This window comes from Magallana gigas, chromosome 4 (assembly GCF_963853765.1).
Source record: "Magallana gigas chromosome 4, xbMagGiga1.1, whole genome shotgun sequence".
Taxonomy (NCBI): Eukaryota; Metazoa; Mollusca; class Bivalvia; order Ostreida; family Ostreidae; genus Magallana; species Magallana gigas.
Genome location: NC_088856.1, coordinates 31,673,342 through 31,691,697, shown reverse-complemented (window position 1 = coordinate 31,691,697; position 18,356 = coordinate 31,673,342). Strand labels below are relative to the sequence as shown.

Below are 18,356 nucleotides of genomic sequence, written 5' to 3'. Positions count from 1 at the left end.
CGTACCAGGAATAATTCGATTTTTTAAATCTTTTTATTTTAGTTTCTCTTGTTATTGGTTTAAGAGCTCTGCTTCTTACAGGAACTTCCAGCTTTACTTCCGACATGAACGGAAGACCCACTCGTTGCTTTGCAACGAGCTTTGCTCTAGTTATTATTCTTTTTCTTTTCTTCTGACTCCTTTTTTGCTTCATAACTCAAAAGGTTTTAAACCGATTTTGATGAAATTTTCAGAGATTTTTGCAAGTTGGCGTCACTCAAAAATGTTAAAGTTTTAAAGAGAACGTCACCTCCGTTATGACGTAACGTCATTTTTAAAAATTTCAAAAAGTCATTTTGTCCCGGACTTTTCTCAAAAACGCTTTAAGATAGAGGCTTGAAATTTTCAATGGTTATGATTTGGTCGATTTACCTCTGTAATAAGGCCGGAAATGAAAATCTGTCACTTCCGGTCGAAACCGGAAATGAAACAAAATTTTCGAAAAAATGAATTTTCTGATCAAACCAAAAATGAATATGTGTTTTGTAGAGCTTATTAAGCTGAATCTAACACTGAAAGCCGTATTAAAATCGGACAATGCATTACAAAGATATCGGGGTTTAAAAATTGATTTTTCCGGAAATTTTGATTCCGCGTCCTTGGTTTAAAAAATAGCGTAATGTTCAAAGTAAAATTAACTCGTACCAAAAATAATTGTTAAGTCGTACAGTAACACATTCGGATTTTTTTTGTTAAGTCGTTCTTGAAATCGGAAAGGTTTTTGTTAAGTCGTACTTAAAATCATTCGTATTTCGTTAAGTCGTACCAGGAATAATTCGATTTTTTCATCTTTATATTTTAGTTACTCTTGTTATCGGTTTTAGAGCTCTGCTTCTTACAGGAACTTCTAACTTTACTTCCAACATTAACGGAAGACCCACTCGTTGCTTTGCAACGAGCTTTGCTCTAGTTATTATTCTTTTTCTTTTCTTCTGACTCCTTTTTTGCTTCATAACTCAAAAGGTTTTAAACCGATTTTGATGAAATTTTCAGAGATTTTTGCAAGTTGGCGTCCCTCAAAAATGTAAAAGTTTTAAAGAGAACGTCACCTCCGTTTTGACATGACGTCATTTTTAAAAATTTCAAAAAGTCATTTTGTCCCGGACTTTTCTCAAAAACGCTTTAAGATAGAGGCTTGAAATTTCCAATGGTTATGATTTGGTCGATTTACCTCTGTAATAAGGCTCGAAATGAAAATCTGTCACTTCTGGTCGAAACCGGAAGTGAAACAAATTTTTCGAAAAAATAAATTTTCTGATCAAACCAAAAATGAATATGTGTTTTGTAGAGCTTATTAAGCTGAATCTAACACTGAAAGCCGTTTTAAAATCGGACGATGCATTACAGAGATATCGGGGTTTAAAAATTGATTTTTCCGGAAATTTTGTTTCCGTGTCCTTGGTTTAAAAAATAGCGTAATGTTCAAAGTTAAATTAAGTCGTACCATAAATAATTGTTAAGTCGTACTTGAACACATTCGGATTTTTTTTTGTTAAGTCTTTCTTGAAATCGGAAAGGTGTATGTTAAGTCGTACTTAAAATCATTCGTATTTTGTTAAGTCGTACCAGGAATAATTCGATTTTTTCATGTTTTTATTTTAGTTACTCTTGTTATTGGTTTAAGAGCTTTGCTTCTTACAGGAACTTCCAGTTTTACTTCCGACATTAACGGAAGACCCACTAATTGCTTTGCAACGAGCTTTGCTCTAGTTATTATTATTTTTCTTGTTTTTCCTTCTGACTTCTTTTTTGCTTTATATCTCAAAAACTGATTTGCAAGAAATTTTCAGGGATTATGTTAAATTTTTGTCCCTTGAAGCTTTCAAAGTTTCAGTCATTAAATCACTTCCGTTTTCTAGTTACGTCATTTTAAAAATTTTCAAAAAGTGATTTTGTCCAGTACTTTTCTCGTAAACGGTTGTTTATAAAGACCTGGTTTTTTCTGCGATTGTAAATCAGCGGATTTTCTTATGGCATTTTGACAAAAAAATATATTTTGTCACTTCCAGCCGAAACCGGAAGTGATTCAAATTTTTCGAAAAAACAAAAAAAGTATACGTATTTTGTAGAGCTTATTAATCTGATCCTAACACTGAAATCCGTTTGAAAATCGGACGATGCATTACAGAGATATTGGTGTTTAAAAATTTACTTTTCCGGAAATTTAGATTCCGCGTCCTTGGTTTGAAAAATAGCGTAATGTTCAAAGTAAAATTAACTCGTACCAAATATAATTGCTAAGTCGTACTTGAAGACATTCGGATTTTTTTTGTTAAGTCGTTCTTGAAATCAAAAGGGTTTTTTTTATTCGTACTTAAAATCATTCGGGTTTTGTTAAGTCGTACCAGGAATAATTCGATTTTTTTTCATCTTTTTATTTTAGTTACTCTTGTTATTGGTTTAAGAGCTCTGCTTCTTACATGAACTTCCAGCTTTATTTCCGACATTAACGAAAGACCCACTCGTTGCTTTGCAACGAGCTTTGCTCTAGTTTATGTTATATAATTCTCATGGCATTACACGATAAGGGTTAAAAAGAAATGCCTTATATCTTAATTCTCTAAAATAATATGACATGTAATTTAAAATGGAATATATTAATAAGTTAATGAGTACTCTTTTCTAGAAATATTTATTAATTCAGGATTAACAAATCGATTATGAATACTGTTCACACAAAAGAAAACCCGTTTTGCTGTCACATTGACGGCTTTTCTCTTGTTATTTTTGTTATTTTTCTGAATTAGGTAGAATAAACGACCTGCAAAGATTTGGTAATTTTTTGCAGAAAATTGTATGTAACTATACATGTATTTATACTTTTTGAAAATATCAAAATGATTTTGTTGGGCAAGCGAAAGATAAATAATAAATCAATCTATACTCTGTCCCGAGTTTTTGCTTCCATCACTTTTCGCTTGATATTTCGATAACCATAAATACCCTTGAACTCAAACTACGTTCATCCACTAATATGAAAAAATGTCCAGATTATCTGTTTTCAAACGCCCCCTCTACCGCTTCAGGTTTCAATACACATCCCAAAATAGAAAGTCTACCTGGATTTTGCATTGCATTGCATCAGCCATTAATAAACCCGGATGATAAAGTTGGAGAATTGCGCGAGGTGTCCCGAATACTTCCGAATGGAGAAAAGATGTAAACATTTACCATTATAAATCTCCGTAAGAAATTTGTTTTCGTTCCTGTAAACTTTTATGAGTGAAAAGGGATTTGTCAATTAAGATAAGATATCTTCAGTTGGATATTTTCCATTTCATCGATTTCAACTGTAATTCTTTCACAGTTATGTGTATTTTTATTCAAAATCAACAAAAAGTGGTGGAAGCGAAATCTCGGGACAGAGTATAGAACTGTTATAAAAAAAAAAGATTTCTGAAAGTAAGGAACGGGGGGGGGGGGGTCAGATGAATTTATTCGTATATGAACTGGTGGAGTTTAAATCATAAACTATTTTAAAATATATACTGTATAGACGATAATTTTACAAAATTAAGTAGTTGCTTTATGGTAAGCAGTAGATGTTCACAAGTGGCTGTAAAGCTGTATTATAATAGCTCTCGGAAAATTTTTTATCAACCAATTTCACAAAGTGAGTCTGTATTGAACCGACATTCAGGACGTCATGTTATGATTTTTATGCTTTTTTCACTATATATTGCAACAAAACAAAATATTTTTAAAAATAATTCATACACATTTCAATTTCACGACAGTGTACCTTATCTTTGGAATTTTTATTTATTTATTTTTAAAAGGGGTGTCGTTTCTCATGTCTCATATTAATCAAAATCTCAAAACCAGTGTCTTTTAATTCTTTGTTTTTCTTATCGATAACTTTCCAAAAAAATAATACTTTCTAAGGAAAGCTGTTATCCAGAGATAATATGATTATAGAACATACCTAATTTATTTTATATATTTATTCCGTCCCTATTCCGGCGATTGCGGCATCCCTAAGTTACCTGCAGCTAGCCTTTTTCTATCGGTGACGTCACTGTTTCCATATATGGTCATGTCAAAATTCGACAAACTTGTAGACTTTACATTTGTTGATTTGCAACATGTCAGCCCTGATATTTCAGAAAACGGAAATACAAATGCAGAGACTACAAATGGAAAGTTTGTATTATAGTGGCAGATTACATGTAAATAACAAACAGCATTTTACAGCTGCAATGGCATCTGTAGGACAAATTACATCGAAGGCTTGCGGGATCAATTCTAAAGTGTTTATCCCCGAGTTTTATAGGTTACACGATCAGAATTACACATATTCATACTCAGACTCACACACCAACACCATTACATATTCGGATTTACAAGTTTACATGTCTGGATTTTTGAACACGATTACTCTCCATACAGTCGTCCATCCGAATTTTTTCAGACCGGGAGCTACAGTCCTGCAGCTAGTCCATAAATCAACTTGCATAAAATCCATCATTTTACATTGTAGATGCAGAGTCCGTCCTAAATGGAGGTATATATACATAATTATATACATATCAGTTGTAATAGTTTGATATTCAAAAATATAATCATTTTTCTCGTTTGAGAATTGCATTTTAAGCCACCATTTTGCTTTTTCAAAAATTCTTAGTTTTTTTCGTTTGATCCTTAATAATGAACTTTATCTTTTTTTCAGCAAAAGATCGACTGAGAGAAATAAAGAGCCTTGAGATAAACCTAGGAACTTCTGTTAAAGGTACACACATACACCTAACCGTGACACTTAGTTCATTGTGTCAGACTTAAAGAACATCCGAATTCCTAGCGCTTTGTGCATATTTTTCTCACACATTGAATAAAAAATACATGGACGAACGCAGTCATGCGCATTCGTATTTTTTTTTTGTTAAACTGGGAAAGAGTTTATTATGGTTATTTCCGCGTTAAGTGCCGGAAAAAATGTCAGCGTACGAATAAAAAAATGTTAATCATATACATGTAATTATGTTTACAGATAAATAATTTAATTTTTGCTATACATAAGCCCGTCCCATATATGATATCTATCAATACGGAAATATTTCCAGAAACTTATGTTATTGTGAGATTCTCTTATTACATATCTTCATTACTTTCTACATTATTTAATTTCTGAACATTTGTTTATCTATCTAAACCGCCTGAAATGTTGCACTACTGTTTACCTTCTTTAAGCGAGAGAGTTCTATGGTATCGCGGTATCCGGATTGGCGTGGTCTACGGTGGCCTAGTAGTGTCATATTGTGGGGAAGATATAAAGTAGTTTAACGACTTAAAATTAGTGGATTTTACGGTATTTTAATTAAAATAATGTTTTTAAAATTATAATTATAGAAATAAAAATACTGAACAGCTGCTGAAAGTGATAAACATGACTGAGTTTTTATTCTTTTTTTTTTCAATTATTTTCACAATGGGGACATTTAAAAGTGTCTCCCCGCCTTAACACTCGAACAGGAGTACAATACTGAAGGTGAGTTCAATGGTCACAGAAGTCACATTTGCCCCACTTCACAAAAACAAAAACACTTGTACAGTTTTGAAGCTCCTTTGGCTGCCAGTCATGACAAATGCAGCACTTTTCTTCCTCTGCAATGCTGTCTCCATCGCTTGTTTCTGGCCACTCATCCTCTGACAGGAGCGGAATTGGTCCACCTTTTCTGTTGATTTCCGACGTGCTTGGATCCTCTTCTTTTTCTGGGATTTTTTCCTTTTTCAGTCTTTTTGCTGGTTTGCTGGATTCAGCGGCAGCACTCGATACTGGTACTTTTTTCTGTTGCTTTGCATCAATGGATTTCAGGATGTTGATGTTAGTCTTTTTGGATAAACTTCCCGAGAGGAATGGAGGGACAAATCTCTTTTTAGGTCTCTGTATAACTGAAGTGATTGTTCTGCTGGCAAAAAATGTTGAATTATTGTACAGCGACATTGCACCTTTACAAGCAGTATATGCCCTCTCCAGATTTGCCCGGTCATACTGTAGTCTTTTCTTTTTCACACTCCAAATTTAAAAAAAATTGATATCAATATAACATTATTATTTTTTTTTTCTTTAACACACACAACCACAAAATATTCATGACAAGGAGAGATTTAAAAAAAATAATAATTAGGAGTTTCATTGAATTCAATTTTTTTTATTGATCTTTAAATAAGATCTTTTAAAGATTTTTTGAATTTTAAAATTTTTATCTTAATAGAAATTTTTTTCTAAAAAAAAAATTAATTTCAATTTCAATTTTATGGATAAAATTTTATTTTGTTGGTTAAAAAATTCAATATCTATGGATAAACATTTTCTTTATTGTATCAAAAAACTACAATGCATTCTTATGACTTTTAAACCAAACAATATCAAAAAACTGCGCAAAAAACCCTCTCTTTTTTGCTAATTTTAACTGCTTTTCATACTTGTTTAATTATGCATCATTTCCTTATAAGGATACCACATGATTATAACAGCCTCGTTTTCAGTGTAAACACCAGACGACAGTATGTACCGGTTCAATATTCTAATCTTGAGTTTTATATGGTATCTATGGTGATATATATCGATAGATATATGTGAAAATTGCTGTTTGTGGTCAAAATGCGTAAATACAACAGAAATGTAGTTTACTTACCAAATGAAGTGACATTATGCAAAATTATTGCTCATTGATGTTAAGCGTGCCTCGGTTTACGTTGTCTATAAACATCCAGACGTCACATGTCAATTTCTGCGCGTGCTACTACGTAAACAGAAATACAGCGATACCATAGAACTCGTGATATAATAGGAAACAAGTATAATTTATCCAATCTTATCAAGGTCTGTTGCTAATTTTTTTTTCATTATTTTTTTTTCAAACAGAATTTAAAAGCTTGATGTGGCTTGGTAAGTTAAAATGTATATTTTGATTAAAACAATTTCTATCTATTGAAAATGCAGATTTTCATCAGCATTTATTGTTTTCTAAACTTGACAGACATAGAAACCTATTTTCTTTTAAGAAGTGGACAGGCATAGCCTACATCTCATTTGGATGTAGGCTATGTCTGTCCACTTCTCAAAAGAGAATAATAGAAACCAAAATGAACTTATTGTATTGGGTTTTTTTGTGTTTTTTTTTTGTCTTTTCAGCGACATCAACCTTAAAGTTAATTGGTAAGGCACTTAATTCTGAAGATTTGATTTAATTAAAATTGGAGTTTGATTAAAAAAATAAACGATATTATTTTTTTTCATTTACAACTTCATTACGATTCAATTCATTTACTACATGTATTTACATACTCAGTAATTCATAAAATGCACTTTGATTTTTTTTTTACGTTTGTTGTGTTTGTACGTAGATGAAGGTATTGATGAAGAAAGTGAGCCTAAAGAGCTGAAAGAAGAACTATTTACAGAGGTGAACAAAAAGGGTATGTTAAATTTAGTGTAACGTTAAATTCTGATTTCCGTGTTTCTTAAGATTTATATATTGCAAACAAGATTTTGCTTGATGGAAACCAAACCTTTGAAGTAACTTAATGGAGCTGGAAATGTAGTTGTACACCTTTAAGTTGATGTAGATACTTGTACATGTATTGTACAATAAAATAAGAAATGGAACAAGAGGCCCATGGGGCCACATCGCTCACCTGAGCAACAATGGGCATTCAAAAGATATTGTGCCATATGGTCCCTCGGTAGAATAACAAAAAAATAAAATTGTCAAGTAGTCGAATTTTACACTTATTTTTGCATATACGTAATCTTTGACATTGTACCTTCATGAGATACTTTTTTTTTACCAGAATAAGAAAATCCTACGCAAGATATAAAACTAAACATTTGGTAGGTGTACACTGTTAAGTTGTTAACTTCCAATTCCCTATATATATTCGCTCCGCCCCCCCCCCCCCCTTTGTAAAGCGATCAAAATATATGAGAGCATATAGGTACATTTTTTTCATCAACTACTTACTAGTTATTGTATTTTTTTTTAAAATATAATAGTTATTGTATTTTATTTAAAAAATACTACATGTATAGATGTGAAGAAGAAAATTGTACCTTAATGTGCTCAATTCGTCAAATTTAAAACATTCAAAAATTTAATTTGTATTCTCCATTATAATCAAATGACTGTTATTTACCTCGCGTACAAACCAAGATAATTTTCCGCTGTGATATTTTCTTAGGAATAGCGATAATTACTTTATCCCCGCAACAGAAATGTGTCAGAACTATGGAAACTGTTTTAAAGATTTCGTTTTTATTTATTTGTGTTTGAAAAACTATCAAAATTGATGTAAATTTCACATTATTTATTGTATAAAGAGGGGGCCCCAGAGAGTAGGTATATACAGAATATCATTCTTTTATTTTGGTTTTACAAGTATTTAACATAATCTAATTCATATAGAATTTCTAATGTTCAACCAAAATAAATTTCAGCGTCAATCGTAGAATTATAAGCAAGATACAGAGCTCACAGTTCGCCTAGGTTTAAGTCATATTTTGTTCACATGAGTTTATTACATTCAGCTTAAGATTTTTAACTTGGTATTTCCTATTCAGCATTTGAAATGGAAAAAAAGAATGGTCTAAGATTTTCAATTCTTTTATTCACTCAAGACCAGTTCACTGGTATTTGAGGTTCAAAATCAGTTTATACAAATGTACATAAACACAGTCCAGGATCACATGTACAGTAGGAGTAATAATGACGAAAAAAGGTTAAGTTTACGATACAATTAGTTGTTAAAGTTGGTTTCTGGAAGAACAGACTATGACAATTTTCTTACTGAAAATTGACAAACTTTTTTAATCTTTAGTTTTTAAGATCTGTGTATAAACATAGAATTGTGAGCAAATCTCTGTATCTTGCTTATAATTTGAAGCTTAACACTCAAATATGGTTAGTAAATAGAAAATGTAAACAATTAAACACAAGAAACATGCACTATAAAAAATAAGGAACACAATTTATTTTTTCGAAATGAATCATATATATACATGTATATACCTACATATTTCAGTCAGCGATATTAAACTCTATTTAAACTGAATAAACTCGAGAAAATGCCGAGCATCTCAACAAAACCTATTGCATTAATCGTCCATTACGCAAAAGATACTGCCGAATTACCGATAGACTGAATTGTATTTCAGTACTTTTTTTATACATCAGATTTTGCTTAATTTGCGCAGGTAAACAGTTAACTGTTTGATTTACCGAAGTCTCTGTTTGACTTGATACGTAAAAATCACGAAATACAGACGATAGTTCCCAGGTTACAAAGCATGAAAACGAAACGAAAATCAGAACAAGCTAACACCAACGTCATGTCTGAAAACTGTCAACGCATTGAAATATTTAGCCTCAATTTTCTTCACAAAATCGGCACCAATATATTTTGCATGTTTCAAAAATTTCCCTTCATACGCAATCTGTTGCACAACAAGCAAATTCATCATAGTCAGATTGACCCTTTTTCGTATAATGGCATGGCTGCTTTAAACAAAGAACCTCGTTTTAGAAGTATGGAATACGAGTCTTGGTAAAATGGGTATGCAAACCCGGGCCGTGGCAAAATAAAAGCCGGGGCAGATCGACAATCGTCAATTCCAAATTTTAATGAGATTGGCAGATTAATAACTGCCCATCTTTTGTTTTGCCCAGACCAAGTCTTGCCTACCCATTTTACCGGATGCCGAACGCGAAGCTGAAACACGCCTTTCCTTTATTATTATTTTCGTAATAACTCAGATTTGAAACAGAATTAGCACTTAATTTTTGCAATTTATATTTTCTTTCCCATAAGGATAATTTATGCTAAACTACGTTGAATTTGCCTCAGTAGTTCTTGAGAAGAAGATTTTTAAAAATGCACCCCCCTTTTTCTACAGTTTCAAGGTTTTCTCCGCTTAGAATACAGATCGAACTTTTATTTCTGCAATTTATATTTGCCCTCCCATAAGGATGCTTTGTGCCAAATTTGGTTGAAATTGGATTAGCCGTTTTAGAGAAGAAGTTCAAAATGTAAAAAGTTTACAGACGGACGGACGGACGGACAGACAGACGGACAGACGGACGACGGACAAAATGTGATCAGAATAGCTCACTTGAGCTTTCAGCTCAGGTGAGCTAAAAACAAAACAAAGTCTGTCCTTACACTTACTTTCAGCATTTGTCTGATTTTGGCAAAAATAAAATAATTACGTTATTAAGACCGAAATGAAAAAAAAAACACTTTACATTAAAGAGAAAACGGTGTACCATTTTTCTCTTTGAAAAAATGTATAGGTACTCACGAATGGTTTTGAATTAGTATTGATTCCCAATAAACCTTGGGAAGACCAAGAGTTTGAAGAGGGGAAGGGGGGGGGGCTTCGGTTCGCCTTGAGGGCTCCGGTAAGTCCAGTACAAAGCCTTGATGGGACCCCTAGGGTCAACGCCAAGAAGCTCATAAATTCTAGATACATTATTTTTAGAGAAATAATTGTTCTCTTCGTTGCTTTTGCAGTCGCAAAAGATCCAAAAGACAGACCGGACGACGACGATGATGACGAACCGAAGACAAGAAGAATAGAAAGTGCGCAGGAAAAACAGAATCGTCTGTTCACCGGTATGTAAAATACATTCTCCGATTACAGTAAACTACATGCAATTGATCCTCTTTATTAACCCCTCGAAAATTAGGACTTGCAGACTATTTAAGGCTGGGGTATAATATAATAGTAGATGTGCAAAATCTAACATTCTGTCATGAATGTTTTAAGTAATTTACTGCCACCCACCCCCCACCCCCCCCCAAAAAAATGTGCAACATGGCAATACTGAGAATTGCAGATTACTGACTTTACATAAAATTGATGTATCTCTGTTTAATAATTATTCTTTAATTTTTTTTCAGAGACGAACAAAGTCTTGAACGATGGTAAAACTTGCTATATTACTTAACTTTTCATTTTTGACAAAAAATCAACTTTCTTTTTTCCACTGAATAAACAACTGTAATTGTTAATGATCGTCTACATTTTTTAATAAGGTTTATTTTTAAAGTAAATAACATCAGTGCAGTCTCATTACAAAATCAACTTTAAGTAAAACATTATTTCAAACAGGGATTGAATTTCGGTGCAAATATGTAAAATTAAACCATGACATGGCTATTTCGGCTATTTATTCGATCAGGTGAAAAGTTCATCAAAGAAGCCATCCAGAAAGACGGCGAAATACAGAAATTTACAAAAGGTAACATCGTGGAAATGATTTTTTTATCGTGCCAATGAAATTTTTAAAAGTTTTTTTATAGTGATTTTTTTGTACAAGGAAAGATTGTTCATATGCTTATAACATGAAAGAAATTTCAGTTAACATTTCATAACGTTTCCTTTTAATTTTTAAGACGCTAAGAAAGCTCTAACCCAAGGTAAGATAAATATAATCTTTATGTACAATTATTGAAAGTAGAGATATATTGAAGACAACATTGTTTTAAAAAATTAAATATTTTAAACAGTTTTATTATAAAAGCATGTAAAGAAGAAATTTTGAAGTCTCCCCCAAATCTTCAAGAAATCTTATAAAAAAAATACCTCAATGAATTAATTTAAAGCACGATGTACTTTTCTTTTGGTTAAAAAACAATATTTTTTCCCTGTCTACATGTACATGTTCTTTTGTTTCATACAAATGAAAAATTCAATGCTTACACTTTCGGTTTCATCGAAATTAGAGCAACTGAACAATTAATTAAATGAAATACTCTACATTTAGGTTTTGGTTTCGGTAACATATATATCAACCACTGATGTCAATCTGTATTTTCACTTTCGTTTTCAGTCAAAGATCGTGTGCGTGCTATGAAGAAGCCTACAGGTAAATTATATAATCGATAGACCCTGGACGCCTTACTGTTGTTTCCGTGTTTTCTTTCTGTGTCTTTCTTGTTCTTTTTCATTTCTGTGTATTAAAGAAACATGATGACCTTTGTGTTCAATTTCTGGTACTGACAACTTTTTATAGAAGCCATCATGTAAAATCTTTTTTATCAACATGCGCCATATTCGTAGCAATTTTTCAGAGATGTCTGCATAGCCTATAATCCTTTATCAATATATTCCTGAAAAAAAAATTAATGTAAAATTTTAAATTGATAAGCAAAGCCATTAGAAAGCTGACATGCATAAAGTATTCTGAATAATAATAGTTAATAAAATTACCAACTTATATTTATCATACAAAGCCACAAATATTTTAATTTTTCTACAATAGGTGTTTCTAAAATTAGAGATCATAGGTAAATATTCAATAAACAGCAAGTAAAATCACGAACATGATTTACATATAAACATCACTCTTCCATTTGATGACCTCATGGAAAGATGCCTCAATGCCTCAACCTTGATCCTGAGGCATATATTCAGCAGAGCGATAGCTTATGAGCGCTTGCCTGAATTTCTTATATATATATATATATATATATATATATATATATATATATATATATATATATATATATATATATATATATATAGGTCTACTGTATCTCTCTACGTCAAACGTTCGCAAGCACTCTCTCTCTCTGCTGAATTTACTTCCTCTGATAGTTTTGTGACACTCTGCAGCAACAGAGGCCAATTTTCAAAGTGAACATCTCACCTTTACTTTCCCATAACACTTCTTCAAATTTATCGGTAACGCGAAAAATAGCATTAAATCCATTGTGGTTATTTGTAAAAACTTCATTTTTAAGTATAATTACCTATAGCTGTTTAACCATGCATAAATAATTCTGTAACATTGTCTTCTTTAAAAATTCCCTCTCAAGGAATCGAAAAATAAAATCTTTTGAGTCGTATTTTCAAAAAAACTGCTATTCTGCCAATGCAATGCAATGGACCATTCCAATATTTTTTCGGTATTTTTTAAAGCAACAAAAACTTAGAATATATTATACATGTATTTCCTAATCAGTTCATCTCTACAACTTTTCACCACCAAAGATTAACTGCTATATATACGACAATTTGAACGTCGAATGCTCTTATTATGAATTTTAGCCAATAATTTTATTTCGTAACTCGCTCAGATAAGAAGAAGGATGGGAAATTGGGGAAAGCTGGATCAGGGTAAGACATCGAAATCATTTTAATGCAGTTTTACTATAAACGCATGAGGAAAGATGAACTCAATTAACAATAAAGTCAAATTTTAACTTTTCGACTTAATAGCTAGCATAGTACTGCAGTATTCCATTTTTTTTCAAAATACATATACATTAAGTGATGGAAAAAAATTAAGGAAAAAAATATATATAATGAATTGTTTAATTTAATCTTTATGCAATGTCGTAATTCCATCTTTAGGAAATCAGATTTTGATAAGGCCATCGCAAGTTTTTTTCTTTGTTTAGCGTCCACCCAAAACTCAAAAACCTATCTTTCTATCAGGAAAAAAAACACAAACCTTAGGAAAAAACACAACTTTAAAAGTTCAACAAAATAAAATTTGTTATATATTTTGAAGTATTTTCTTCACTTTTTAACAAAAATAACAAATACCTACCATATGATTGCCATTTTGAATGTTGTTATGTTTGATTTCTGATCTGGATTTAAAAATACGATCCTGAGCCCGACATATGAAAAAGCGATCTATTTTTATGAACAAAAATTATGGTTTTTTTTTTATTTTTACATCTCAAAACCAATCCGTCCGCGGACGCTAAACATAGAAAAAACTTGGAATGGCCAAACTTTTAAATGTTTGTACATGTAAAGGAGGTGCATAATTTTTGGGAAAGAAGATTTTCTTTAATTTAATTTCAATATAAACGCTTGAATTCGTTAATTTATATGAAGAGTGTTGTCTGATTTTTATTTTGTTTAAATATTTTTGCGGTTTTATTTTTAAAGTGAGGAGAGCAAGCCGTTATTGAAATGAAAAAAAAAACTTTGAGGAAAGTGACTTCGGAAGTACCACCATGCAACCGTTTCGTAAAATTCTTCTCAGCGACATTACGTACAAAACTCCATTGACAGATTGCTTTTAGAATGAATGCAAGAGATAAGTCTTTGTGGACTTTATCAAATCTGTTGTTAAGAATAGTGCTGTGACTAATTACAGTTAATTTTTGTGAATGCTCGTTAACTATTTCATCAGTTTTGTTGTATGAAAGGTTTTTTTTTCCAGTATATTTTTCTATTTCAAGTGATATTAGATATTTCGTAGTTCTATATTTCTTCTGAAAAAAAGCACAAAAGTCGTCGTTTGTTTTAATGTATTTCGGAATGTCTTTACCATGGGTAAAACTAGATATTTATCATGTATTGTGTTATCTATTTGTGCTATAATTTACAAGTACAAAATATAATAATTTTTTACTTCAATGTACAATCGCACTTGGGACTGTTGTAATTTTATTGCAAGTTCACTTTGTCTTCAAAACAATCATTTGAGACGACATTTTTCATTTTTACGATAAAACATATTCTATCTTCACTCTCCTAACAAATATAATGAAACTTTTTTCTATGTAATCCAATATTTTTTGTCATCACGAAGACAAAAGTAACATTGAAAGTTGAAATGTATATTTGTTATTTTATACTTTCTCTCATAAGAAATCGTTAATATATATGAACAGAATATATAGCAAAAGTCCAAAGAAAATTTACCCGTGTTTATATTATCATTTCTAAGTTTATTCATGCAGATGTGATATTGTGGAAACATAAACTAAAGATCCCGTTAGCGTGAATGTATTGCGCAAGCGCAAGATTGTAAAATCCAAAAAATCCAGGTGATTTCCGGAATTTTTTGAGGAATTTATTAATTTATTAATTAGTGAAGCTTAACTGATAAAAAATAAAAACAAATTGGTAATCTTCAAGTACCAATGATGTTCAAAACATGTAAAACAAAAGACAGTATTCTTCCGATTTCTCGGTATTAAAGACCAAAAATTCGAGTCTATTATTTTAAATATAGTAGTATAGATGGAGTTCTGGCGAATTATAGTCCAAAAGTACTAGAGCAACTAGAGCCGAGAAAAAAAAATACAAATCACTTTGTGACGGTCCTGATTGTGCGGTGTCGTAGTCTTCAATTACGTTCCCACCAGGTATTGCGATACAATGGTGTTTCAGGGCAGACTGTAGTAAAATGCTCGAATACGTTCGTAATAGATTTTGCACAGAGGAAGCAAAATTCCGGTGGGGTATCTAGGAGAGTCCACAGCTACATGTACACAGAAAAATTTGATGATTATAGGAATTTTTCACAGATGCTTAGGTGGTTTACATGCACAAAGGATGTTGAATTTAACAAAATCAGGATTGCCAAGCATTTGGTTCCGTCTAGAGACAGAGTGAAACAGGATGATGGAGGATTCCACTGATATTTTCCCCTGACACTTTTTGGGGAAGAATCCACTTTCAAGATAATCAGTTAACACTTGGTATAAATTATATTTACACGGTATGGAAATGATGCCCAAAATTTATCTCCAAAATTTATGTGCGGTGTGGTCAAATATTTGCCCCCGATTTCAACCAATTTTTAAATAGTATCGTATAAAAATCAAATCCTCATAAATTATTGTACAGAGGATGCCTATCACTTTAATCTTGATTTTAGTCATTATTGCTCATTTGCTGTTTATCTATGACGTCACCGAAATGACCTTATTCCTGCAAATTTGCAAACAAGTGAAAATATTCTCATCGTTGCTCTATATTTTGCATTCGGAAGTATAGAGCGCAAAAATTTTATCAAAAATAATGCAATCTTTATGACGTCACTGTGGTGATAACCTTTTACACCTTTATTTCCAATATGATTTTAACTATCTTTCACTTTATTTTTAAAGCTCTTTCTAAAACTTTGATTTTGGGGGCAAAAAATGCATAAAACCGCACATAGTTTTTAAAGTTTTTAATGCACATAGTCTTTTAAAGTTTTTAATGCAAATAAAGTTATTATTAAACAAATAAAGACTATTTGATACAAAAAGAAAATCTGATGCATTTACAATTCAAAATTATGATATGCATGTATGATAAAAAGAGGACAATTATATATTAGTTATTTAACAATACAAATAGAAAGGATCAAATATTAAAACTTTTGACATGTTGTACAAGAAAAATATGAGAGAGAGAGAGAGAGAGAGAGAGAGAGAGAGAGAGAGAGAGACTGCCTGCATATAGGCGAGTATCGGTTTATCCAATTTCTTGTGTTGAAATGTACACGTATTGATAAACTTGAAGCATTTTCTTTGGAACTTAAGCGTTTCTTACATAGGATATAGATCGAACATTGTAAATAAAAAAGGAACATTTACTATGTAAATATATTTTTACAAGCCATAAAATAATCCAACCCGGAATACCCATCTTCATGTTTAAATAAAAAGAACTTATCATTGTTTCGAAGCCCGAGGACCAAGTATGGAATCAATCGAAATTGTTTGTATATTCCACCGAGCAAAAGTCTTGATCAATTAGACCTATTAATTGTATGCAAACATAAATTAACAATAACAAGTAAAAAAAGCCCGGATTCACACTTACAGGTGAAAAAGAAAGAAAAGAAGAAAGATGAATTTGAGCAGAAAACAGATGCTACTGAGATTAGGAACAGTGTATATTTATTTACCGGCATTATATTCTATTCTGTGTAAGTATAATTTAAATCATTTAACACTTCAATAGAAATACAAACTTAATTTACGTAGCTGTAGACGATTTCAAGAATGTAAACTTAAGGGAAATTATAACAGTGTGTTCAGTCCTTTTTAATTTCATTTGATGTTGTGTTTTATACAGGACTATAATTATTTATTCCGACATTTTCAAGTCACATTACAATGAAATCAAATTACTTTGAGGCACGTAAGACAATACATTTCCAAAAAATAAAATTTAGTTAATAATAATTAAAAACCTTAAAATTCACACTTAGTTCACATTTGTAATGCTTTTGTTCTTTGCATACACGTTCAAATGGCGATGGAAAAAGACTTCTTTTCCTAGTTTAGTCCGTTATAAAATAAGTAATTACTAGATTTTTTATTCTAAATAAATAATAACCCCCAGTTTAAATTAAAAATATACATGTTTAGCGTCTATCCCTCATTCCCATCCTTTTACTCTTTCTCTCTCTCCCATCCCCTTGCGCTCTCTCTCTCTCTCTCTCTCTCTCTCTCTCTCTCTCTCTCTCTCTCTCTCTCTCTCCACAGTCACAAGCATGCAAGAATGACGTTTTTTTTTAAATTCACCACAATATTAATATTTACACTACTTACACCAGCATGCTGTTGGAATAAGACTGGGGCCCAGCCCCCACCTTACAGCATTGCCCTCGAGAGTCAGCTTAGAGCAGAACTGTTCACGGGGTACTCGGTACTACAGAGACCGTCCCAAATCGTAGATGTCTTCATGGACTTCTCTCTTCTGACCGTCAACGACCTGGTGGGTATTAGAAAATTTTATTAATTTTATTTTATTTTACAAGAAAAAATACGTCCCTTGTTATAAAGATACAAGTTTAGCTATATTTGCTTACACGGAACCCTTCCAAAAATACATTGCTTTAAATTTCATAAGTATTAGATTTATTTATTCTGATCAGTACATGTATATGCGTCAAGGACTTTCATTATATTTTACGATCAAAAGGCATATTCATGGATAAGTTATGATTTTACACTTGACAGAACATCAAGGATCAGACTTTCTCGGTATCGGCGTTGCTGTCTCTGGTATGGATTAAAGTTCATATATACTTTTCCAAATTCAGCAATATCTCTATTTTAAACTCATCTTTCTCCTAATTATAATGTCTGTAATTGTAAACATACAAACTTTATTTTGTTTAAATTGAAAAGAGTCATTTTTTTTTTATATTGCTAACCTCATTACACCTTACAAGATCAAATTTCTTCAATTCCTAGACATGGATAGACAGCAGAATGGCTTGGCACGCTGGTGCGGGTCTTTCACAGGACTACAGCAGTATCCCATTCATGTTTAGCACTGAACAGTTCGTCTGGAAACCGTCCATATATGTAGAAAACTCGTAAGTAAAGACAAAAACCAGGTATACAGGTATATACAATATGTACATAAGTAGTTACCATTACTGCATCATTTTAACAGATAAATTTTACGATATCTGAAATAGTGTATTAAGGTCAGTGGGTCAATTTGTTATTTTCCATGGTTGAATGGCATGAATAACACTTAATCACAGAGAATCAGATTATGTGAATTAATGAATAGCCACCCTATTTAAATCTATGAGACTGGGTGGTAATAGTTTACG

General features: G+C 31.8%; 2 protein-coding genes and 1 non-coding gene across 7 annotated transcripts in view; all 3 read left to right on the top strand.

The window, feature by feature from the left end:
- Window positions 1–4,818, top strand: part of LOC136274662 (uncharacterized) — a 30,211-nt gene extending 25,393 nt beyond the window's left edge. Inside the window, exons 4-5 of the mRNA XM_066082044.1 lie at window positions 4,520–4,543; window positions 4,709–4,818. Of these exons, the coding sequence (XP_065938116.1) occupies window positions 4,520–4,543; window positions 4,709–4,818 (134 nt within the window). The remainder of the gene's footprint in view (window positions 1–4,519; window positions 4,544–4,708) is intronic.
- Window positions 1–14,167, top strand: part of LOC105340138 (uncharacterized) — a 51,953-nt gene extending 37,786 nt beyond the window's left edge. The window contains exons 12-15 of one of the 5 annotated variants that reach the window (XM_066082091.1): window positions 11,434–11,457; window positions 11,871–11,906; window positions 13,120–13,159; window positions 13,946–14,166. In XM_066082091.1, the coding sequence (XP_065938163.1) occupies window positions 11,434–11,457; window positions 11,871–11,906; window positions 13,120–13,159; window positions 13,946–13,973 (128 nt within the window). In that variant the 3' untranslated portion in view covers window positions 13,974–14,166. Of the gene's footprint in view, window positions 1–7,386; window positions 7,459–10,548; window positions 10,651–10,938; window positions 10,963–11,219; window positions 11,333–11,433; window positions 11,458–11,870; window positions 11,907–12,302; window positions 12,347–13,119; window positions 13,160–13,945 lie in introns of those variants that run through there. The other 4 variants (XM_066082096.1, XM_066082092.1, XM_066082093.1 and 1 more) reach the window with 4 other exon arrangements.
- Window positions 14,168–17,348: 3,181 nt separating this feature from the next.
- On the top strand, window positions 17,349–18,106 carry LOC105335993 (uncharacterized). The gene is made up of 3 exons (XR_010713100.1): window positions 17,349–17,503; window positions 17,749–17,793; window positions 17,986–18,106. It is a non-coding gene; the product is annotated as an uncharacterized protein (transcript).
- The last annotated feature ends 250 nt before the right edge of the window (window positions 18,107–18,356 follow it).